This window comes from Diadema antillarum, unplaced genomic scaffold, assembly GCF_040938485.1.
Source record: "Diadema antillarum isolate AM-2024a unplaced genomic scaffold, OU_Dant_1.0 seq00000846_RagTag, whole genome shotgun sequence".
Classification (NCBI taxonomy): Eukaryota; Metazoa; Echinodermata; class Echinoidea; order Diadematoida; family Diadematidae; genus Diadema; species Diadema antillarum.
Window position 1 is genome coordinate 214,391 of NW_027271720.1, and position 26,003 is coordinate 240,393.

Below are 26,003 nucleotides of genomic sequence, written 5' to 3' on the forward strand. Positions count from 1 at the left end.
GTGCAAATCATCAAAAAGGATCTACAAAGGGGACAGGGCTTAATAGGAACAAATTTGATTTTCAGTCCATGTTGCTTATGATGCGAGTCCCATATACTGGAAACCGTGTATGTCATATCTTGAACTCGTGGAAGACACAATGATGAATCATTCACAGAAATGTGAATTAAACAAAAAATTTACAAAACATCTTTACTTGCGGATATCAAACCCTTCTGAGTTACCATTGGATTGCAAAAGATTCAGACAGATAAGGCATTCTTATCACACAGTCCGGATGCTGGATGGAGATTCATGCGAAGCAGTGGTTAGCACAGGTACGTATATTTTACAGCCAACAGTCACCATGGTTTAATAAATATGAATACACACCAACTTTAAAGATGATTTATGCATCATAAACACAGATGGTTATGCCCACATTAGTGTTGTCCCAGACATAACGGTTTTTGCTTCCTCTGTATTCATCATCAAATTGGCACTACTTAGTTTCACTGCATATCTTATATTGGGGAGAGATAGGATGAAACTCATTAGACTCATTACATCTGGACAACATCAGAAGGAAATATACAGCAGTTTGCCATATGAAGACATTTTGATCTTCTTAAATGTGTTGCCAATTTGAGAACTAGGAATAAATTTAGGAATTTAACCAGGGACTCAAATGAAGGAGAATTTTGTTCGTTCTACTATATGAAGCAAAGCAATAAAAAATTGAACAGTAAAAACATGATTTAAAGATACAACACCACATCACACAAACACGGTTTCTGTGAACTTAATGGTTTGATAAGTATCTAACTTCAATAAACTTTAGGAGGATCAATATGACCCTTTCTGGTCATAGATCACAGATAAGATTTCTATTAACCATAGTCTTGTTTGTATTGTATGCATGGATAATGGAATTAAGAGCATATTGGTTTTGTATGTAATTCATCTAAAAAGTAGTTTGCGGCAAGTGCTCTCATTCATAAAATAAGATTGTGGGAGATAATTCAAGCTTGTGCTTTAATCTAATTCTATGCACAAGTCAAAGTACACATGTGGAACAATGGTTTTCTATAGACATTTGACTAAACCAACATCCTTTACAATATCATGGTATTCTATGAGCCTGAGTAGAACTACTCTCCACTTTCAGCTAAAATGCCACGAAGGCTGAGCAGACCCTTACCATAATCCTGTGCAAACATAACATATGTGAAAACATGACATATCCACATCACGGCATGCAAGTTTTGTTGAAATCACACACAACCCGCATCTATCGCAAAATATGCATCTCATCAGAATTACTTTAAAAAACATTGACATATTGTGGAATCATAGGTGCTTGGATGTAAATTTCCAATGTTTATGCACTCGCTTGGGGCACACGGTTGTGCTGTTCACTCAGTGCAAAAGTTCCACCACTTCTGGCCGCAGCCCCTAAAACCACACCTTGATGCAAGTTGGTTCTCGATACACAGCGCAGCCATCACACCGGCCAACCATAGAGACTGCTGCTGCCGGGGCTGGCCTCACGAGGGCTCCCGTCCGGCGTCTGTCATAATTCGGCGGGCGGCCGAACCTCCTCCATGTAGTCGAAAGGTCCGCTCTGGCTCAGCTGCGAGACGGTGCGATCCGAAGTCTGATCATCGAACTGGGGATGTGGGCAAAGAGAGAGTTGAATGGTCTAGGATTTTGCAGCCTTCAGCATAGTCATTGCAAAGGCTCTTTGAAATTGTCAAGTTGGCCATTTATGTGAGTAGTTACTAAACCAGCTTTTGGACTGTCTGACTCTTTTTATCAATATTTTATACATTTCACCAACATTAAGGTAAAGAAAAAGAAATATCCAACAGAGATATCTCCTTGGCTCTGTGATTACAGCAAAGTTTGAATTTGACATCAAACCATGGCAAAAACGTTACTTATGACGTGGTACAATTTAGAAACATAATTAGTCCATGCTATCTCAATAAACCTCTTGGAACACTTGGCTTTATGAACAAATGAAGAGTTTCATTGCAAAATGGGCCACGTGCTATTTTAAAGCATCTTAAAGTAAGACCATAATCAGATAGAGCTAAATTAAACCATTCTAGTGATACCTCACTTGTAACAGAACAAGAATATTCTTGTAGTTATGATTAAAAATGTCGATATTTTCTTATCATTCTCTTTGCTTTTTATTATTTTTTGTAAAATTGCAAATATCACAACATAACAAGAATGGAGGTAGCCTCGTTATGCAATAAAACCCTTCAAATTTAACATGACCTTTAAAATTTGTTGAGTATACTGTAAAGCAGGAAATGTTCCCAGCATGAAATTTTTGGGAATTGGAGCCGACCGCCTTTTTGGCTGAATGAAATTTTTGCTAAATGCTACTGGTGTATCAAATGCATTATAGCGGAGACAAGCACTTTCAAGTGCATTTTAATTTAGCGAATCTTGGCTCTTGCAAAATTTTAAAATTTACAGTGCATGTGAACATTTTGGGTTTTAGAGTACTGTAAAAGTGGATATTTTCGCGCGAGTAATTTTTTGCGCCCGGCCGGGGAAGATGGATTTCATGTGTTTTTAATTCCGCGGAGTCAGGACATTAACTACTGGAACATATGGCATGCAAAAATATTCGCATGCTTTTATTTTTGCGCTAGCGTCTGGTTGTGCGAAATGCGCAAAAATTTCCACTTTTACCGTACATGGCGTGGAACAAAGTCCACCTACAGACTGTACTCACATTCTCTTGGCTGCTGGCAAGAAAGCTGTCATCTCCTGAGATCTCCTCTGAGATCTCCTCCGTGATGCTGTTCGTTCTCTGGCTGCTCGTCCCTCTTGGCGTCTGGCTCGGACTATCCTGTGAGCTGCTATTAATCATTGAGGGCGAGAAACATGATATTGGTGTTTGGGCTTTCTAAACATCCATCAAGGGCAAGAAGAAGAAATATTATGCAATACATTGAATCTTTGTGTGTTTATAAAGTAATACACTTTAACACAGCTTGCACGGGAAATTCAGAGGCCATTCATTCAACAACTTGTACCCAGAAGTTCTGACAAATCCTCAGTGTAAAACGTTACAATTATATTGTACATATGTAGATCTTTAAAGGTATTTCTTAATGATTTTCTCCATGAATTATATGTTATTTCCTGCATCTACACAGAGGACAGCCTATGGAGCCATTTCACAATGAATACAGCCTGAAGTTCATGCTGATATGTAATTACCTCATTTATATACCAAACTTAAAGATAAGTAATTATATATCACCTTTTGACAATCAAAAGGGCATTACTACTGTACATTATTCATGGAGTTAACACCTTCTGGTTCTAAACTGACAATTCAGTCTAAACAGTGGTCACAAGTGACTGAATGATTATAAAGTCCCTTTGTATGCATGCATAAGGACAAGGAGGACCATGCCGGTCAGTGATGCCGGACAGACACCCAAAGTTATTCCAGTTTCACCTCTGGAAGTCATCCTCGTAGTCCTGGCTGGCATCGCTCTGCAGCGGTTTGCCCTTGTTCGATGCCTCGCTCTTCTGCGAGAGATCGAAGCCCAGCTTGGAGATCTTGTTGTCGATCTCCTCCAGATCGCCCCAGTCTGGACTGCGGGAGCCTGCAATCAAGAGACCAGACGCTCATTAAAGGACAAGTCCACCTTCATATGTGACCCGCTATAACAAAAGGATCCTAATGTCGCTGACGGCTGAGCCGAGAAAATCGAGTTTGAAGTCACGTATCATCAAAATTGGTCAAAATAGTCGGATTTCTGTTTTTGGCGTAATTCTGTACTCTAATGTTTTGTCTATTATATGCCGAAATTTTGAAGCTAAATGATCAAAGGAAAGGCAAGAAATCAGCGTTTTTCTGGGCCATGATTTTCCGACTTTCAACATAACAGAAACGTGTCTGAAGATTTGGCTTTAGCGCCACAGCTAGGCTCCGCCCCCAGCAACGAGGGAGTTATCTTATTGGTCAGTGCGTGGCATCCTAATTACTGATTGGTCGTGCGCAGACTGCTGGGGCTAAGCTTGAATGAACATCGCAGAGGTTGCTAGGAGCATACCTTCTATTGTCAAGCGCTGAAAACTGTCTCGCCTCCTCTTGATCATGATAGCATTGAAAGGATAACTTTGGAGGCGTTTTTCTCGAAACTCTGATTTCCTCAACCACTTGACATGCGCTAATAAAATCATCGATATCTCCACAACCGAGTACTTTTATGAGTTGAGCTATATATGAAATTAAAGTAGAAGAGTAAGGGAATAATGTCATGCAATTTTCAGAAAACTGTCCTTCCCTGACTTTCGGATCCTTTTGTTGTAGCGGGTCACAGATACATGTGGATTGAGTGAATGCAGCAATATTAATAGAAAACATCAGTGAGAGTTTGGATAAAATCAGAAGATCCGTTCAAAAGTTACGAATTTCTAAAGTATCTGTGCAGTCAATGCTGGGTGAGAAGACTACTACAGTGTATGATGTCACGTGCGTAGAACGATATAAGGAAAATAGAATTTCACAAAATTTTATTTTTTGAAAAAAGTGTACATTTCCTTGACTTGTCACTGACGTATGTTAATGGTAAAATTATTCCCCTTGCCTTCTGGAGGAGGGGAGTCAAGTGTCCTTTTATTATGTGAGAAAAGTGAAATTATGTTGAATTTTCTTAATATTTTCTTTATATCATTGTACACATGTGACATCACAAGCTATTATAGCAGTCTTCTTATCCAGCAGTGACTGCGCAGAAACTTCAAAAATTCATAACTTTTGAACGGATTGTCCGATTGTCCTCAAACGTCCACTGATGGCTTCTACTAATACTGCTGGATTCACTCAATCCACATGTATATGAAGGTGGACTTGTCCTTTAACACCACGTTTCTTCAAAGTAATGAATTCCTGTGGCGAGTGGTTTTTATTGCAACTGATTGACAAATTGCACTTCACTGATGTTGATAAATTATCATTTATGTCAATGAAGGGCAGTTTGTCAATCAGTTGCAATCAGATGTTTCATTATCCGTATCAAAATAAAAAATAGTTAATCTTATACAATGAACACTCACACAAGCAGATGTTTGACAAATGTTCTGAGTCTTTGCTCTTTCTTCTCTCCATTGTTTGACTTGATATATGCTTGATTTGATGCCAGTTATGATCTGAATAACATTATATGCTCTCATTAGCATAATTTGGCCCGAGTGTGCCTGCAAAGGCATTCTCCTATTTCTACTATCTATTCCCTGCACAGTAACATTCACATTTGGCATTAAATCTTATAGGAGGGTCTATAATGAGATCAATGATATCATTCAAAATGGTATGTTTATCAAAAGTAGCTTGTTTGGAAGGGCTGGTACTTTATGTGACCATCTCTTTTACCTCACACCTCATTTTCTAAGTAAAACTGAATGATTCCACAAATGACTGCCCCAGAGACTCCAACCCCAAGCACCTTCTGATCTGGAGATTCTCCTGCCTGAAACTGGAGACTCCAACTTGATGTGCATGAAGCGCACATCACGAGCGCGAAGCATAAAGTCCCTTAATGCAGCCGGGGTCTAAGACCCTGGAAGCTCTACGGTTCTAGATGCTCTCTCGTGCTATTTCAGGGTTATTGTTCAACATACGATGGTACTAAAAATCATATATTTTCGCTTGATAAAACTTCATTTCATACAAAACTAGAGAGGGGCCGTCAAAGGCGGCAGACCCACGCCTAAGTACAAAGTCGGGGTAAACATAATGTGCATTCGGTCATCTACCAGAATTCGGCCACTTAATTGCCAGTGTGCTTTATCACCAGCCAGTGAGTTCTACCAAAGATCGTACACTGAAGTGTACGATCTTTGGTTCTACAGTCACATCACACGCAAATCACATAATTACACATACGGTATTAACACTCATTCACGTACAGGAAAGTCCTTAAGTCTCCTCCAAAAATCCATCGAAAATCCCAAATTCCACCGTCAAAAGTGCAGAATCGGAACTTTTCCAAGCGCGCGCGAATTAAGTCCAGTTTTAAGAGTATTGTCTACGCGACGGGTCGCGGAAAAAGCGCTAAAAATCGAGAAATACGCCGTTTTCTTGCGGGATATTTTGATTATAGCAAGCCGAGAGTGTGATGATATCAAAGGTCGTATGAGTGTACGATCTTTGATGGTATCCACAAAAGCAAAAAAGAAAAACAAAATTTACGTACCCCCTAGGCAATTACCCCTATGATTAGTGTCTACGGGAATTATTCAATGCAAGGGTTGAATGCAAATGTCTACTGCACCAGTATTCGGCCACCAACGAGCGCCGCAACGTCCCCGGTGCAATTTTGCACCAACAGTGTAGAGCGCGATGCATTTTCAGCGGCCTTGCACACGCATTGACATTGAGCACGCATATCGTGCAGTGTGACTGCGACCGAGCAAAATGCTCCTCCAACGAAAAAAACAATCAATGTTAATTTGAAAAATCATCAAATATCAAAGGTCGTATGAGTGTACGATCTTTGATGGTATCCACAAAAGCAAAAAAGAAAAACAAAATTTACGTACCCCCTAGGCAATTACCCCTATGATTAGTGTCTACGGGAATTATTCAATGCAAGGGTTGAATGCAAATGTCTACTGCACCAGTATTCGGCCACCAACGAGCGCCGCAACGTCCCCGGTGCAATTTTGCACCAACAGTGTAGAGCGCGATGCATTTTCAGCGGCCTTGCACACGCATTGACATTGAGCACGCATATCGTGCAGTGTGACTGCGACCGAGCAAAATGCTCCTCCAACGAAAAAAACAATCAATGTTAATTTGAAAAATCATCAAAATACGGGCCAGTTTGTGATGACGGAGAACGAACTTTCATAAATCTAGAAGGACATAGTCCCTCAAATAGGCCTAAACGTAAATTTCGGAATTCTTACGAACATTTGAGCAGCGAAGTCGGATCGTTGGGGAGTTTATGTCTTCGTATGGTAGCGGAAAATCGCAAAGTGAGAAACGGGAAATTTTCGGAATGGTCACTATACCATGGGGTCAAAACTTCAAGGTCACACAGAATTTGCAAGGGTCAACCGATTATCACCAAAATCTAATCGATTCTTTCCTGTCATTATCCAAACATTCCCTGAACATTTCGTGCAAATCCGTTTACCCGTTCTCTTGTTATCTTGTACACAAACAAACAAACAAACAAACAAACAAAAAAACAAAAAAACAAAAAAACAAACAAACAAACAAACAAACAAACAAACAAACATACGGAACCCTTTACATAACCCCCTGCCGATTTTCATCGGCGTGGGTAATGAATGGCCATCCAATGAAATAGATTGCATAAGGGGACTGATGAGTTTATTCATATCCTCTGCTAATGGAGTTGAGATTGATTGCAAATGAAACACAAGTTGTCAGCTTGTTAGAACGAAAAATGTCAAAATAGTACGACTGTACAAAATGGCGCTGCTGTACAGAGAAATGAAGTCCATAACATAAACTGGCACCAAATTAGCAATTCATAACTGAGACTCTCCAATGAATATGTATGCTGACCTTTGGCACCTCCAACCGGGCTGATTGGTGGAGCTCCTGTCAGTGATCCCAGGCCACTCCCAACAAGGGGCGGGGCATTGCTGAGTGAACTCAGGGCTCCTGCTTTGGATGGGCTGAGGGGCGGAGACGAGGGCGGAGCTTGCTTTGAACTCCTGCATAGGTTGCATTGAAGACAAGAGACCCGCGGGTCACGCGCTCACCTGAGTATCGCAATTTCCCCTTCCACGCATTCTTGCACACTCTTAAGTGAGAACATTAGAAACTTAGGTCTGCATATGGACCCCCCCCCCCCCCCAACTCCAGGGCGGGGGGGGGGGGGGGGGGAACAGCCCTGGATCTATGATGAACAAACTTGGAACTAAAGTCATCAATGTACAAACTCACGGTATCAACTATGCTTTATCATTTCTGGTTCTAGAGTAGAAGATTTTAAATATTCCTTAATGTGGGGGGGGGGGGGGGGGGGAGGGGATGGGAGGTGGGCCCCCTAGGGGCCCCCAAGAGGGACATGGTGCCCATTTGAAGGAATTGAGATTCTATCCCCCTAGGGATGCTACCTGCTAAGTTTGGCCAAAATTCATCATGAGGTTTTCAAGAAGTAGATGAACATGTACAATTCAGGCCTCATTACAACTGTAGTGTAGGACTTCTCTCCATCCCCTCTCCTGGGTCCCAAGGGGGGGGGGGGGGGGGGGGGGTACCCCTGATTCCGCCAATCCCATGAATAAGCTTGAAACTACAGTCATCAATGTACTAACTCATAGTGTTATCTAAGCCCTATCACTTCTGGTTCTAGAAGATCTTTAAAGATTCCTTAATTTTAGGGGTTTGGGTCCCCCTGGGGGCCCTCCAGGTGGGCCATGGTGCCCATTTCAACAAATTGAGATCCTATCCCCCTAGGGATGCTACCTACCAAGTTTGGTGAAAATCAGACATGGGGATAACAAAGTGAAGATGAAAATGTACAATTTAGGCCCCATTAGGGCCCCTCCCCATCTCCCTCCCCTGGGTCCCAAGGGGGGCACCCCTGATTCCCTCATGAACAAACTTGAAACTACAGTCATCAATGTACTAACTCATAGTATTAACTAAGCTCTATCACTTCTGGTTCTAGAGAAGAAGATTTTTAAAGATTCCTTAATTTTAGGGTGTTTGGGTCCCCCTGGGGCCCCCCAGGTGGGCCATGGTGCCCATTTGAACAAATTGAGATCCTATCCCCCTAGGGATGCTACCTGCCAAGTTTGGTGAAAATCGGTCGTGGGGTTCTCAAGAAGAAGATGAAAATGTAAAAAGTTTACGCACGACGGACGACGGACGACGCACGACGGACGACGCACGACGCACGACGCACGACGGACGCCGGACGAAGAGCGATCGCAATAGCTCACTTGAGCCTTCGGCTCAGGTGAGCTAAAAATGAAGAATACAGTGGGCTGCTGTTATAATGAAGTCCTTGGAACCGGTGATTTTCTTTCGTTATATCAAAATTTCGTTATATCCTAACAGTAAAATACATTTAGATATGTTCATGATTATTTGGGGAGCTGAATGTTTACTTTGTTGTGACAAGAATTTCGTTATAGCCATGTTCGTTATAATGGGAGTGCACTGTATCATGAAAAGTTGTCTCATTATAAAAAAAACCCGAGTCCAGAAAACATGATATACACTATGATCGCATCATATATAGCCAATCAATACTGACTTCCGCAAAATGAAATCTTTTTAATGAGAAGGAAGACCAATGCCAAGGCAAATCTTTCTTCTACACGACAAGGGGCCTGTTTCATAAAGATTGAGTGCAAGTTAAAATCAATCCCAAATTGTGTTTCATAAACAACTTTGCGATTGACCGCAAGTAACACTCAATCTACCAAGAGTTACGCTCGAGTTTTCTTGAAATCAGGTGTGTCTTTATGAAACAGGACTTACATTCACGCTCGATTCAATGAGTTACGCTCAATAATTTGAGTGTAAGATCAATCGCAACTCTTTATGAAACAGGCCCCAGCTATCAAAAATTCAAGGTAGAACAATAGCAAGTGTGGGCGGGAAGACTATCATTTAATAGCAGACTCTGCACAAATGCAAGACACTTGCTCCTGTTGGCTTCAGTACCTCGTTCCAAATGCTTTGTTGCCCGAGGGTAGAGGATCGTCGAAGAATGCGTCACCGTCGTCGCTGAGACTGCCTCCCTTGGCTGCTGAAGCCTGCCCTCTATTGGCCAAGGGGGAGAAGATGTCATCATCATCCGCCTTCTTGATACTGTCCTCTTTCTTCTTGATCTCACTGGCAGGTACCAGGGTTGGCTGGATGAGGTGTCAGATGGAACACAAATAGGTAACATGATAAGGACGAGCATGTAGACATGGATTATCTATTCTCTAATGAGTTAATACCACTAAAAATCAAACCATCAGTAATGGTTGCTACCGCTTCAAACTGCTTACTCAGAGTGCAGAATTTTGGCTTTCAACTTTGCTATGACAACTTCATTTGCTTCATTGCCACAACACGATTTGATTTTTAACCTCTTTATACATCTACTTCATCATTTCTTTACTTACATGGCAGTGATAGTACACATGAGGTATACAAAACCATAAGTTGGATTTTTTTCTTCTCTTTTAAAGAGCACAGTGAAATACAAACAGGAGATTTCACAGAAAATTACAACTGGGAACTAAAAATAGTTTTTAACATGAAGACAATTAACCACACATAAAGGTAAAGATAGTGCCATCAAATGCATTGCTATCAAAAGAAATGATTCATTTAAATCAGAAAGAAGCATAAAAAATGTACATAATTTATAGCATAACAGCATACAACCTTTAATATACTTGAAATAGGTAAAGAAGAATATTGCGCTTCTGAGGGAAAATTTGAATGAAGGGTCATTTCACAAATTCATAGAATAAGAGAGTAATACCAAAGTAACATGGCAAGGATGTAAAGTTTGAAGTTCCTGGCTTCAGCTGCTTTGATGTGTGATGCTTCAAAATTTCTGGCATGATTTGATAGCACTGCAAAAGCATTACAAGTAAAACATCTATACAAGTCCTTCTACTGGATGTGGATAGAGGAGCTACAAAAGTGCATCTCAGGGGGTGCGTTTGAACGATCTAAAGCGAACCAAAGCGAACTGAACTAAAGCGTACCGTACCAAACTGTGCCAGTTTTGGAGCGTTCGAGTGCTCTGTCGGGAAAACGTACCTCATTAGTTATTTTTAGAAAAGGTCATACTTGTTTGTAGCAAGAATGTCAACCACCTGGCGCTTGAACTACTTACAGCTGTCCCAAACAAAGAGAATGATGTCTTTGCATTGTGACTTATGTGCATGATACGTTCATGCTTTACATCGAACTTTTGGTATGCTTTGGTATGCTTTTGGAGCACATCGGCAAGTGGTCCACTTTTAGCTCGGTACAGTACAGTATAGTACAGTACACTTTAGGAGCGGCACGGGTACGATACGGTACAGCTCGCTTTAGGAGAGCGCTCTAACGCACCCAGATATTCTGTTTCCCATGTAAACGTGATGTGCAATATGTGTATAAAAGTGAATTTTTGTATTCTTTATAGCATGTGGAATAAACAAATTTAATTAAATTGAAGTCTGGCCATGATCCTCTGCAAACCTTACCTTTGAGGACGGTACAATGTCGTTGATGTCATGTGACACTACGCTGCGACATGTGACAAACAGTCTCCGGTACATGGCCAGGAACTCGTCAAAGTCGATGACTGAAATGTGGATGGCGAAAAACACAAATTTCATTAGAGACGATGGGGTGTCATTGGATACTTGTCCATGAAGAAACTTCTGCGGGGATTTTTGTCTTAGGGATAAATTGTTCTGGAGGGTAGTAGCAGGGCATTACATTAGCAGTACTGACAGGGATATGTCCAGGGATACATTGTAGTTGTCCTCCAACCCCTATATTTAAAATGTGCCCAATGATAGAAGAATGTCCCTTCTTACAAGTCATCACACATTTATACACCTTTGATTTCACAGCAATTGTGGTTTTGTGCAAGGGTATACCTGGAAAAAAACTTTAAGATCAAAATCACACCACAATATCCGGAAATGATATACAACATTTCTTCAGAAATATGCAATCACACTACAAATTTTTGTGCCTCCCTGTGAACTGATTATCAAAATAGAGCGGGAATGGTTTATACCCCCAGTTTCTATAATCATTTAAATTATTACTGTCATAAAACAGCATAACTGCATCTTAGCTGCTGGAATCCACACTTGGTGCACTTCACAATGTTGCGATACAGAACTCAAGAAAATCTTCAACAAATTTGTAGAAGACCATTTATGAGAACTCTACAAGCACTGCTTATCATGGAAAAACAAAATAGTTGTTTTTTCCAAAGCTCATGTCAGACAGCTAAAAATAGCAACATACTACTAAAGCTGTTATTTTTGTGTAGATATTTTCTCTAATGAGGAGGTCACAGACATTTTTGTGAGATGTCGTTTTCGTGATTTGACACCGAGGCTATCATAAGTACACTAATGCCTGTCTGTTCACTCTGATTCATTAGTGTACATGTACAATAGTATAAACCTGAGTGCATGAAGTGGGAATATTTTTGCATGTAGTTCATATTGCGGCCCAACAGTGATTTGCAAAATTTGCGAAAATTAAAGCCCCATGCAAATAACAGCTGTAAAATTATTTGCTGTATGAATACATACCACTACTGAAATCCCGGTCTCCTGCCCGAAACTCATCATTGACATATCTTTCCAGCATGTTCCTGTCCAACAAACAAAAAAAAAAAAAAATGGGTAAAATAAAAATACATAAACAAATACATTCATATGACTTAGTAAATTTTTTTTTAAATAGCATCAGAAGTATCAATGTACAGTATACTTTACTTACGTTCTGCACTTTCAATCATATGGGAATAAAAAGAAGTAAATGTTTGGAGGGACAGGGTAGAAAGATTTTGTATTTCAATCCCAGTTTAAAACCACAAAGCTTCCTCTTTTGGTAAATTATCATCCACATCTGAAAAAAGCATATTTGAATCTGATAGCAACCATGTCACAACATACAGTCAAACCTGTCTTAGCAATCACCCGTCTATAGTGGCCACCCGCCATTTACAACCACTATAAAAAAAAAAACAATTCCCTCCAAGAAAAAGCATGTTAAAAACCTGTCTATGATGGCCACTTTTGGTCTCCCTCGGTTGACTGCTATAGACAGGTTAAATGTATGTTATATATGAAATTCAGAAAAAAAAAAATTTTTAGCTAATAAAGGTAAAAAGCATGTTCCCATAAAAAGATATATTAGAGTTGATATTTGTTCTGTTTTTATATACATTTATACAACTGAAGTATCAGATTTTTGTCATTTCTGTGTATGAAATAGATAAGAAATTGTGAAAGCATGACATCGTCAACTTGCTGATATGAATATTCATAAGGACTGGTCAAGAAATGTTTTCAGAAAAAATGTGAAGTTTTAAAATGTCCTATCTTCCTTATCTCTTATCCGATTTTTGTCATTTTTGTGTCACTCTGTAGGGAATATTTTTCTCTTTCTTTTGAAGTTTATCTATTTGTGGAGTGGATTTCCTCTCTACGAAAGTTTGGTACATCTTGCACCTTACATCACATGCTAAAGGTCTGGCTGCTAATGCAGGGCTACCAAAATTCACACATGAAAAACATAGAGGTTAATGATAGAAAAAAAGAATCAGTGAGTTATCTGTTTGTTACATGCATCTCGAAAGGCAAAAAAAATTATTCCTGAATGGGGCTTTAAATTTTCTTCTCATGACAAGCAGACATATAGTCCAAAGTTTTCAGAAAACCTTCTGGTGATCAAAGGAAAAAGACTCAGCAGTAACTGCCTCTATCCTTCATCCCCCTTTCCTTTAATACTCCCTTTATCTTGGTCTTTATTTCAGTGTTTGAAATTCAGTGTCTACATTTAGCACTACATGCTAACCTGTGGAAGGTAGGAAACATGTCCACAAACAGACTCCGCAGCTCATTCTTGTCGATGGATCCACTCTTATCCTGGGGAAAGCGACGAACAAAACAAACATGCACAAGTTATTGTGAAGATGGTGCAGAATGTGTTGTCATTCATATACATGTTATCCAAATATTATTATCTTTTGTGGTACTCTTTAGATGCATGTATGTATATACATAGCATGATACAAACAAGGAATTTCAATATTTGTGTAACAAAGAGCTGTTCTTATTGATGAAGTTAATGAGTACAATTCTTGACTCCCTTGTTATTATCATTCATTAGACATACTGCAGGAATGACTTTGTTGTGAAATCTCTGAATAAAGAAAATGCACCCTTGCAGTGTAACTTATCTGGCAAACTTTCTCACCTTGTCGTATTTCTCGAATTTATCTCTGGCATCTGCGATCTGAGCAGTGGTTAGGTCCTGTTTGAGTGAAACACACAAGAAAATGTTAGCAAAAATGATTACACAATATATCAGTGAATTAGAAATTGAACTATTTCTGTCATTTCAAGCATACTCAGCACTTATGCATCAAAGCAAACGAACAGTCAGTTTCTGTCAAGCAATAAACTGTAGTTGATGTTGATAAATTTACATTAACAATGTGCAACAGAAAACATACAGGTACATGTTAAGGGCAATGGTAAGATTTCTAATGAATTACAAATAGGGAGATTCTTTTCTCAGGGGTGTCAATTTTTACTTGCTTGAATATCTGTGAGCGCTTCATATTTATCAGCTGCTACCTCATATAAAAGGAGCTAAATATCTCTGTTTTACCTAAAGTCTCAATTTTTTTTTCAGAGCTACACTGTATCACAGCTATTGGCTGTAGACTTTGTAGAAGAATTGAAGAATGGAATAACTCATGAATGTATAATATGCTACTTTTCTCGCAGCTAAGTTATCGCACTCTGGAGTCAAATCCAACAGCTTTACAACACACATGTTACAGTGCAGGTCACACAAAGTGAAATTTACAGTTAGTCTATAGCATAACTTTTGCATACAGCTGTATGTAGCTAAATAGTTTCTTGAAGTCTATGCTCAAGCTACACAGGGTGTGCAAATGAAATACAACAAATAATCACAAAATTATCGATCAGAACTAGTAAAAACAGGCATATTCAAGACATTACGAAAACCTATACGCTTTCCCACTTGCCCTCAAAAGGAACTGGTATTTGGGCAAGAGCCCCATCCCTTTGACGGGTAAGAATTCATTCTTTTCAGTTGCCCCTACAGTGGGTGTTACATGAGTTATGTTCAGATGGTGATCCTAACTTCAAGGACAAGCTAACTTCCAGGATAAGCTCTATGGGGTGCCAAGTGTCAAACAGTCGAATTCGTAAAGAAATCGTCTGTGCAATACTTGGCATCCCACAGAGCTTATCCTCAAAGATAGCTTATCCTCGAGTTTAAGGATCACCGTCTGAATGTAACTATAGTTGCCCAAGGCAATTGGGTTTGTAGTACCCTGAAACTCAACAGATAATCCCGATTGGCACATAAAACCCCACAGCCTTGTACACACTGGCCAAAGTCCCTGGCATAAATAGGGGTGAGTAGTAGTGAGCTGTGTTTTAATGTTGAGGGCAGGCTTTTGAGTGATCTTCTGCTTGCCTATTGAGTATTGAATCAGGTTTTTTTTTTCTTCTGACATACAAACTTATCAAATCAGTATCCTCAACATCAAATTCTTAATGTGCTGCAAAGGACAAGCAATTAATACACTCAATGTCATCTACATTTACTTACTTGTCTCCATTAAACTACTCACGATACAGATTACATGTATCTCACTGAACTCAGAAGTTGAACTCTATCATAAAAGTCCATTTATTACATGCCATCAAATGCTTCAAAATTGTCATGAAAATATCAGAAAAGGCCTCCACCTCTTTAACGTGTAGGGCCTTCGGTTTCATATCATTTGGTAGGACATGTTAGACCTTAGCATCAGATTTTCAAAAAGCTCGAAGGTTATTGAATCATATGAAATTCCACATCACAACAAACCTATCATTATGATTACTGTAAGCCACTCTACTTCATCACATGTTAAATGTTACTATGGTCAGGAGAGGTTCAATTCAAAGGTTATACAATGTAGGTTAACACCAATTATATCAATACTCTGCACTCAGGAGATGGCAGCATCAGCCTTACCGGGGGTGGGAAGACTTCACGTCTTGACGGTTTCTACACAAACAGGTGCATTGTAAAGCACAAGGGGGACAAATACTGTAAGCCGCATAGGATCTCATGCATGCACACATTTTACCTGCCATACTGCAACACATGTATATAGTGTACATGCAATTTTTGCATCCACAATGTACAAAAGTAAGCTGCCTATGTGACATTCATCCGGACATAATATACGTCCGGACATAATATACGATGATCGCTCTGCTTTACATGTAGGCATGGCGTTGCAGTGAAACAAGTTGAGAGGCGGAAAAATTTGAGTAACATTACGATGCATGCATAAAGTGAGCATTTTTACACTGTGTGCAACATTTGCTTGCATTAATTACTAAAAATACAAAAATGACCAAGTCACAAGCAAGGTGATGCCCTATCAAGCTGCAATCACAAGCAAAGACATTTTTGACAATCAACTAATATGCATTGACTGCAAAAAAAGAAGAAAACAACAATGACAACAAACAAACAGTGGATTTTCACAGATTACATTTTTACATTCACTTTTTAAGTGGAGTGCAAGATATAAGAGGGATTGAATATCTCGTATGGATGACAACTTTTGCTCTGCTTTGTTAGAACTTGTATCACAAAATTGATTTTCATATTGTGAGGGTCATAACTTTATTTCCTTTCGAAAACCGGTCTTTTGTAGCACCATGAATATGATTAATGCATACAGTTGTTATGGTTGGAATGAAGAATACAGTAGTGTAAATTGTGCAGAAATACATAATTGCTGTGAAACAAAAAGACGATAATGATGAAATGGTATCCAGTGCATAAAGTGTTGATGTAAAGATCCTAATATGATGGAAAATGATATATTTGGATGTGATTGATCATCATCACAATTTTTGATGGTATGTTTTAATTCATTTTTATTATGTGGTTCTTATAATTGATGAAACAGGTGAGCAAGTCTCTGAAATTCAACTTATCAAGGATTTTTACTTTCACTTAATAAACAACAATATATACATGTATTTGACATGATATCAAAACTGCGTCACTGTTCAAATTTTGAAGCATGCATCTTACACTAAATTGCTACTTGTAAAATCAAGATTCATGACAGTTTGCACTACATAAATGATTTTGAGATTTCTTTCATCTACTTCAATAGTAGCTTTGCTTTAATAGGCAATTTACTTATTCAAACAGGATGGAAGACAATGTATCATAAAAGCTTAAAGAGAAACTCCACTCAGCTTTCAAATTAGCTAAAATTTACTAAATGACACAAACAGGAGGGAAAAAGTTTTAACCAAATCAGACAAATGTGAGAAAGTGATGGAATCCTGGAGTTTAACATGTTTTTTAAAGAAACATCATTATTGGTTAAAATCAGTCACAACTCTTTAAATGGCTTGCACACAAATATTCTCTGAACACCTTCTTTTGAAAGTGATTGAAAAGAAGTTGTATGCTCAACAAAATTTCATTCTAAGATTGCGATCTCAAAAGAATCTCATAAAGAAGACTCAAGACTATGGATCTAAAACATGATTCTTCTCAGCTTTTTTGTAAATAATTTCTTCCTTCTTGTTTGGTTTGACCATGGACCTACTATACATGGACACTCATCGCTCATTAATTAATTCATGCACCTGTTTCTGTCAAAAGTGTCACAAAACCATTTTAAGCGTGCTTTCTTGCTTTGATCTTATCATCACCGCCGACAACCAGCCAGGATAAAAACAAGACGATGCTTTGAGAAATCTAAAAACTACATGCGCAGAAGATAGTAATTATCTTAAATCAAGAAAAATGCATATGTGCAGTTGTAGTGTACATTGGGATCGCTCACATAATTTCATTTGCGAAATGCGCGTACCTGACAAGGGTAAGCAATCATTTTGACAGGTTGGTTGTGATTTGTAATATATTTCCCCCATATTTTGCACATTGTTCCAGAGTAAACATGGACAGTAACTGTAGATGACATGTATGTCCTACACGACTAAGCCATGTTACATGCTTGTCCACAAGTGTCCACTTCAGTAATTTCAAATTTTGCGACAGGAAAAATGTCATGTTTCGGGTTTGCTGCTCCCTTTCATCCGTGTTTATTCAAAGGCAGCTGAGTCTGAAAAGGCACCTCAGCAAAATAAGACCGCAATGAGGGAAACGGTTCTTTTGTCAGTGACGATGCACGATTGCATAATCGTCATTATCCAAGCACCTGAATGTACTCGTAAAGATGCATATAATCGGGTGGCGGCGGTGATGATGGGATCAAAGAAAGACCTTCGTTTCTAGTCCATGTATAGTAGGTCCATGGTTTGACTATTTCTTGAATTGTATATGGAATTGAGTTTCACTCAGTTGCCTGAACTTTATGCATAACATGAGCAGGGAAGCATGCATATTTGCGGATGGGACTATACAAAGTAAAGTGTATCATATTATGCAAATTGCAAATGTATGCAACTAAAGGCATTTTCACATCAGCCCGATAAAAATCCAAGCTCGAGATATTTTTCACGATCGCAAATTAGCGCGCTATTTCATTTCCTATTCACATCAGCTAGAAGAGAATTAGCCCGAAATTTTTTCGAGCTAATTAGACAGCTGACCATGCGCAAACAGTGTCGGGTATACCAGTAGAGCGTGCGCTTTCAAAAAAAAAAAAAACACGCTAGGCATAATGGGATGCATCGTGCTAATTTCTTGAGGCGATTTCACATTATCAAATAGCGTGCTAGTTCGCAAATTATCCCACAATTTCGGAAATTTCCCGATTTGGACTTGAGAAATTTTCTTGATCAGAGCGATAAAATTAGCGCGCTAATTTGTAATCACATTATCAAATAGCGCGCTACTTCGTGATCGGGTTAATTTCCCAAGTCAGAAAATAGCGCGCTATTTCGAAACATTGGGCTGATGTAAAAACGCCTAATATGTCTAGTGAAAGAAAATATTGTGGCAAAATGCATTATGGGCCAAAGGCGAACATGAAATATTGGTCTACCTTTGGAATCACAAAGTCATCCTGCAAAAAGAAGAGATCATTGGTGTTTGCATAATCAGGATAGATCATTTACCAACATGATGTAGGCCCTAAGCTTCAACATTTCCATAACATTTTACTTGGATCTGTATGAAGGACCGATGCCTTACCAACACTGTAATAAATACACTCCTGGCATTTTGGATCATTACAATTCGGATTTTGGTATACAAAGAGGTCAACACTGCTTTGTCTCTTTTAAACAGCGTCATGCTTAATCTGCTTTAAGCTTCATACAGGCATTGTCTACTTGACACATACTATACACTTGTAGATAATCACGTAAAATTTATTTCAACTTCCCTTGAATATCATAAGCTACCGAAAGGTGAAAACTTACAGGTACTTGTGTGAGAGAAAAAATGTTTCATCCTGGATCATTTTCAGTGAGCTTCACATGTTCAGAATTTTGTCGATGAGAGTATTTCTATACAAATGTAACATCCCCACAAGATATTTTCTGTGCTGTGATCTTCTTAAATAGTTCAGCTGCACACAAAATTCACAGAAAATATACACGAAGCAAATATTTCATGTTTATGATTGTACATGTAGTTCTGTTTGCAGCGCAATTGTTGAAAATGTGTCAGCATTCTTGTTACTGGGTGTGAAATCATACATTTTGTAGCAAGCTACAACTGTATTGTGCAACAATTTAAACTAATATTCAACGCACATAAAGGATCCTAGGATGTGGCCTGTTGCCATGGAACTGAATATCATCCCAATCTGAGTATCCCCCGCATCACCAGACTGCACAACTCACCTCGGCCTCTGACCCCGCCCTCGGTCTGCCCTTGGGCTCGCCGCCGTCCTGGCTCCTCCGGAGGACTTCACAGAGCAGCGGCTTCCCCCGCGTCTTGTCCTCCCCCTTGATGTTCAGTTCTGCCGCCAGGGCATCTCTACCCTCATAGGCCTCGCCCTAAATTCAGGAATGAGTTACGCTGAAAGTTCAATAGTGCATTCATACTGGTTTGCAAGTCTGGGACAGCACCTCTTGACAGGTTTTCTCCTTTTAAGAAATTTCTAGGTGTGAGTGATTGTTTCGAGTCTAAAAGAACACCTCAAAAAGAACACCTCTTCAGGGGTGTTCTCCATAGATTTTGGATGTGAGTGCTTGTATTGAGCCTAAGAAAACATCGTATAAGGGGTTTTCTCCCTAAATTTTTGGGTGTGAACACTTGTTTTGAGTCTGGGATAACACCTCTTAAGGGTTTTTTTCTCCTTAAATTTTCTAGGTGCAGATGCTTTATGGATATCTTTAGTTTTATCCAAAACCTCCTTTGTTCCCCAGGAAAGCCCTAAGTTGGCAAGACACATGGCTATTAACATCACACATACACATGTTCATATATTATGAACGAAGAACTATTTTCCCTATAAACTGGGTTCATAGCTTTTTTATGTGAAGGCTGCACTGCCACACAGGAAGTTCTTAAACCACTTATCATAGTATTGACTGGTCCCCAGTTTAGGTGTGTGTGTGTACTTTCATTTTGTCTTTCTGTTTGTTTGTTTATCTATTTGTTTGTTTTGTTTGATTGTTTGAATAATCAATCATTAGAAACTGCTGGGCTTTTTTTATTCTCTCTTAGCTTGATTTCAATCTTGATGTTAGGTACATTTTCACAAACAGGCCTTACATGAAAATCACATACAATTTGTAACTAGCCAACGGGGGTAGATACTCAAAGTGAAGCTTAGCATAAAGTCATCCTGACAATAACCTTTCATATTCAACGTAACATAAAAGAAAAGTTTAAATGGAACACAGCGATGGCAATTTACCAACAACATGAATTCCTTACACAAATCACAGAGCAGAAAAACTGAAACTTTCTGATAATTTGAGAGTGTTGAATTAAAAATCTGAGTAGGAAGTCTATAATACTTCAGATGCATACTTACAATGTTTGTTTCAGGGTTGAAGACAGCTGCCGTAAAATCAAGATTAAAGTATTCTAGGAATTCCTTCACCAAGGCAGCTGTTTGGAAACCTATCATTTGTAGATAAAAGAAAGAACGACAGAATGTATAATATCATTGGCTTAAACCCACATCCCGCACACACATACTGATACACTGTACATATACATTGTATATAGTGTACAGTGTAATTTTTGTTTGTTTCATTTCCATCTGAGAAAATGGCTACTGTAAAACATGATATATTCGCGGCATCAATTTTTCGCGAATTGGAGCCGACGGCTTTTTTTGCGGCATGAAATTTTCGCGAAATGCCACTGGCATTCAATACATATAGTGTAGACAAGAAGTTTCGCGTGTATTTTAATTTCGCGAATCTTGGCGCTCGCGAAATTCGCGAAATTAAAATGCACGCGAACATTCCTCGTTTTACAGTATAGCCCATATTCAGCTGAAATAGCAGATTAAGTGCATACACTGAAGCCCATGCACAAATAAAGCTTCTTTAACAAATGTGCAAACACCAAAATGTCAAAACTTTGAGACCCATTTCAGTACTGGTGCATATACATTGTACTACATAAAAAAAACCACTCAAAACCACCTCTTGTTATCCATCATAGTACATCAGCATCTGTGAAAAGTCTTTGTATCTCTAGACTGTTTTCAATCATTTCATTATCAAAAAGAGATCTAAAGTTTTGCATTTGAGTAAAATGATACCTCTTGCCATCCATTATATCACATCAACATCTGTGGAAATTCTTAGCTCTGGGCTCTGATAATCTATCATCCCCACATGATCCACTCATTTGCATAACTTTGGCCTACAATGTAGTTATGTACAATTCTCACTCAGTCTTTAAAGGTGCATAGTCCCGGTAGTGTAGATGGCACTGCTGATGATACTGCCGATCACCGTCAGCATTGATACGAAGATTACCGAAGTTAAGCTGTCATCAAGAGTAAAGTGCGTATGTCTTGCTAAGTAACGTTGCCTTCGTTGTCTTCTCTGCGCATCGCGCAGTCTGTAGTAATGCCAGGGTGCCTGCATATGTGCTTGTTATTATGACATCACAAAAGAGGTTTGCTAAAGCTGTCATCCCCCTCAGCCGAATCATGAGCCGAACTGTGATCGGACCACTGACTACAGTGAATCGGACTTCTTTGGACTCGGGGAAGTGGGCCACAGCGTAAGCGCTAAAGAGGAGTCGACAGCGTAGGTCTCTATAGGAAACTTGCTCCGTGCGCCGGCGTACGCATTTGACTAAAACACCGGGACCATGCACCTTTAAAATCCCAAAGCTACACATGCTATATGATTCAAACAACAGTTACAATGCTATACATCCATGTACAATACATCTGTTAAGGCTCTTCAATGTAGCATGCTGAAAGTGTCTTGCTGCCTGTGATATTTTCGTCTCAGAGTATTGGACATACATGTAAGAGGAAGATTGTGGTTGTTGCTGGTACACTAATTCAACATTCTCAATTGACGGAAATCATCTAATTTGTGTATGCGTCCAAATGAGGCATACTATAAAACATGTTATAAAATGGGTTCAAGAATGTAGCCAATAGGAAGCGCTGAAATGAGTCACATGTGCTTCCTTTATTCTAGTCCCATTGCACTGCGTGTTAAATCCTATTGCCGATCGTCTGTGCGCACGGCGGCTCCTTTGAATTGCATGCATACGCGCTGTCAATCCTGTAAACAACTTCTAGTTCGGGCTGCCGGCCGGCTGGCCTTTCTTCCCTTGTGCATAACATGTGTGGCGTACGGATACTCTTACGTACGTACACTTTGTACAGTACAGTAGACCAAGCGTTGTGGGACCGGACGCGTACATGGAGTCACTTTGAAGGGCAAATCCAACGATTTAGCAGGTTAATTCTCACGCCGTTTTCAGAGTATGTTGTCTAGTAGGCCTATATGAGGAGTCTATATCATGTCTTTAAGGTAAAGGGTGCATATTCTATGTAAAATAAGTAAGTTTTCATGCGGGAACTTAAGTGTCCGGAAACCCAACCCCCCATCATACTTATACTGTATGTGCGGGATTTCCGAGTGCGACGTGCGTAAATGTTTGGGACGAACATCTTCGGACGTCTTGACCCACAAAGGTACGTGAAAAACGCTGAAAAATGCTGTTAGTTTTCGAATTTTCGACCCATTTTATAAAACAAATGATGCACAGGATTATTTCGTGGCGTTAGTGGAGGCGTAGCTCACTCTCAGGTATTTACAATGTAGTGCAACATGCACTCGGCTTCGCCTCGTGCATGTTTCACAATTGTAAATACCCTCGAGTGCACTATACGCCTACACTAACGCACTCTATCCTGTGCATCATTTGTATATGAATAATTGCCTCACTCTTGACAAGACAAAAACTTAGTGGGTTGTCTTTGTCGAAAGACAAAATACTGATACAAGAACTCAGTGTTACAAATAAGTGAATGGTTGTATTTCAAAGAAAATTAAAATGGTGGAAATGGGCATAAATAGCAAAGAGCTCATTTTCTGCAGTTACCCTGGTATGTTGTGTGAAAATTTGAATTGGATTACATTTTTACCTTCTTTTGTAGCCAAGAACTTCTTCAGATTTTCATTCACGAATGGTGAGTTCTTCTTTCCCGCATCCTGCTCCTCAAGTGCTAGGAACACGCTGGCTCTGAGCTCTGCCTGAGATACAAAGAAAAGATTATGTTATCTTTCTAGTCTCAGTAAGCTTTTTGTTGAGCATAAAACAAAAGGAAAAGAGGATTATGGGGATGTGTTGCTTGAAGGTTTGGAGGTTTGAAGGTTGAAGGTAAAATAGGACTATCACACAGAATCATAATGATACATTGTGGTAATTGCATGCAATTCTCACTTACAGTACCATATCCTGTGATTCCTAGTATTTCCGAGTTACTTTCCAACAGTACTCACGTCTTTGCACACACACAAAAAAAAAATCAAAAAAAAAAAAAATCTGGATTTGGCTGGAATGAAGACATTTTTTCCTCATTTCCTTTTTCAAAATCAAATGTTTGTTTGCTTGTTTTTTTGTTTTTTTTCACGAAGGTGAAACACAGTGTTTTAATGGGCGCTCTGCATCGGTTGATTAAAACTCGATTTTTGAAAAAAAAAACAGATAGGATTTTTTCTTCTTTTCATCATGGATAGTGGACATGTGTGTGTAACAAAAAATCACCGTGCAAAGTTGCGACAATTTATACATCAGATGTGAGATGAATAGAAGTGAATAGGGGGCCTCATGAGGCGTGGGGGCGGTCCTCATGAGGCGGGGCGCGTTTTTTTTTAAGACGGCACAGATTGGGGCATGGCGCGTGTTAAACCTATGGGAAAAACGTTGGGTTAGGGTTTTTGGTTAGGGTTAGGGTTAGGGTTATGCACTTGTCAATGTAATGACTCACCCCACTTCCCCCGGACATGGGTGCGTCATTTCCTCGTTTGGTCCGTCAAATTTGTGACCCAGGTGTTCGTCATTTTACCAGCTTTGTCCGTCAAATTTTTGACCGAGGGGTGCGTCAAAATCCCATCAATGTCGGTCAAAATTTTGACCGAGGGGTGCGTCATGGTACGTCACTTGGCTATGGAAAATAACACGCATTATTTTGAACCGAGGGGTGCGTCATGGTACGTTACTTGGCTATGGAAAACTGCACGCATTTTTGCACGCTACCGGTCCCGGATACACGTACCGCGGGTGAAATTACAGTGAGCGCTTTCCCGCGGCAAGTGAAAATCAAAGTCGGGAAGCGTTTTGGAATAAGAGGAAAAAATGCTTGCCAGAATCTGGCAAGCAAAGAATTTAAAAGCAACCCTTTCTCCTTACATTTTCCCTCCAACAAACCCATGAAATCATGCATACTCAATCTCAAACCAGGGACTGTTCAGCGATGTAACAACTTAGTTCAATCTTTCCTGTCGAAACGGCAGCAGAAGAACAGCCTGCCGCATGCTATTTTCTGCTCGCGGGATAGCCCGACCAGCTGGCCAGACGCGCGCGCGACGCTGTTAGCTGTGCGAATAAGATCTCTACGTACCGCGACTAGGCTGTAGTTACGCAGTACTCGAGCGGGAATATGAATGCCGTGGCGTGGTGTGTACCTACCTGCGCTGCAGCAGTATGCATCCACCGCACTAGCAATGGCCGCGCACACACAGCGCATTCTGCACACATGGGAACATGTGATTGTCATGTATGGATTGCATGCACAGAATACATACTACTGTTCGGAATATCGTAGCAGCAGCGTGATGTACGGTGAATGACAATACGGCCGGTGCTTACATGGTAAGGGAAACTTGCCGAAACTTTTACAAATTGTGTGTACGAACCAAAAGAAAATGAAATTGCTTGAATAAAACGTATGCAAAAATCGTTTCAGTATTTACGGGGGTGCGTTAAATGTACCGAGGATGTCCGTCACAAAAGTGACCGAGGTGTGCGTCACTTTCAACGTGTTGTCCGTCAAAAAAGTGACTGTGGTGTTCGTCACTTGCAGCGTTATGTCCGTCAAAAAAGTGACTGTGGTGTCCGTCAAAAACCCCGTGTGGTCAGTCAAAAAATGACCATGACGCACCCATGTCCGGGGGTAGTGGGGTGCGTCATTACATTGACAAGTGCATTAGGGTTAGGGTTGGGGTTGGGGTTGGGGTTGGGGTTAGGGTTAGGGTTAGGGTTAGGGTTTGATGGTTAGGGTTAGGATTAGGATTAGGGTTAGGTGTAGGGATAGGGTCCCCAATAGATTTTGTAGGGTCCCCAATCTGCGCCGTCTAAAAAAAAACACGCAGGCGGGGCAGTCCTCGTACACGGGAGCGGTCCTCATGAGCGGGTTTCCCCGACTGATTTTACGAACCAGAGCAGAGGCAGAGCTTAGACACAAAACATATTGATTTTGCATTGCAGTGTCAATGGGTCAAGCCAGGGCAGGGGTAAATTTATCTACACATGTAAAATGTAACGTTATGTTATGATTTACAATAATAAAATTTTAAATCTAACGACGTTAGATCTAACTTTAGAACGTAGGGCCTAGTGTCTAATCACATAACACATTATTGAACGTAAGGGACTGGCAATATCTCACACATACATACATACATAGAGCACACAGTTGCCGTTGCAACATCACTGCACTGTCGTGTTATAGGACAGAATGAAGACTTACTCGTATTTTTCCCAAAACGCCATTATTCTCGAGGGTTTGAGCAACGAGATCTCTCAGTTCTGTGTCTTCATCTGCAGACAT

The 26,003-nt window shown here is 39.9% G+C and overlaps 1 protein-coding gene across 1 annotated transcript; it reads right to left on the reverse strand.

Annotated features, from left to right (window-relative positions):
• On the reverse strand, positions 1–26,003 carry LOC139740286 (centrosomal protein 43-like). The gene is made up of 15 exons (XM_071650866.1): positions 25,923–26,003; positions 23,316–23,424; positions 20,718–20,806; positions 19,576–19,731; positions 18,771–18,791; positions 13,952–14,008; positions 13,550–13,620; positions 12,280–12,341; positions 11,206–11,306; positions 10,075–10,091; positions 9,677–9,847; positions 7,559–7,710; positions 3,470–3,641; positions 2,735–2,858; positions 1–1,648 (listed from the first exon to the last, which is right to left on the reverse strand). The coding sequence occupies exons 1-15, from the start codon at positions 26,001–26,003 to the stop codon at positions 1,553–1,555; spliced, it is 1,479 nt and encodes a 492-aa protein (XP_071506967.1). The 3' UTR covers positions 1–1,552.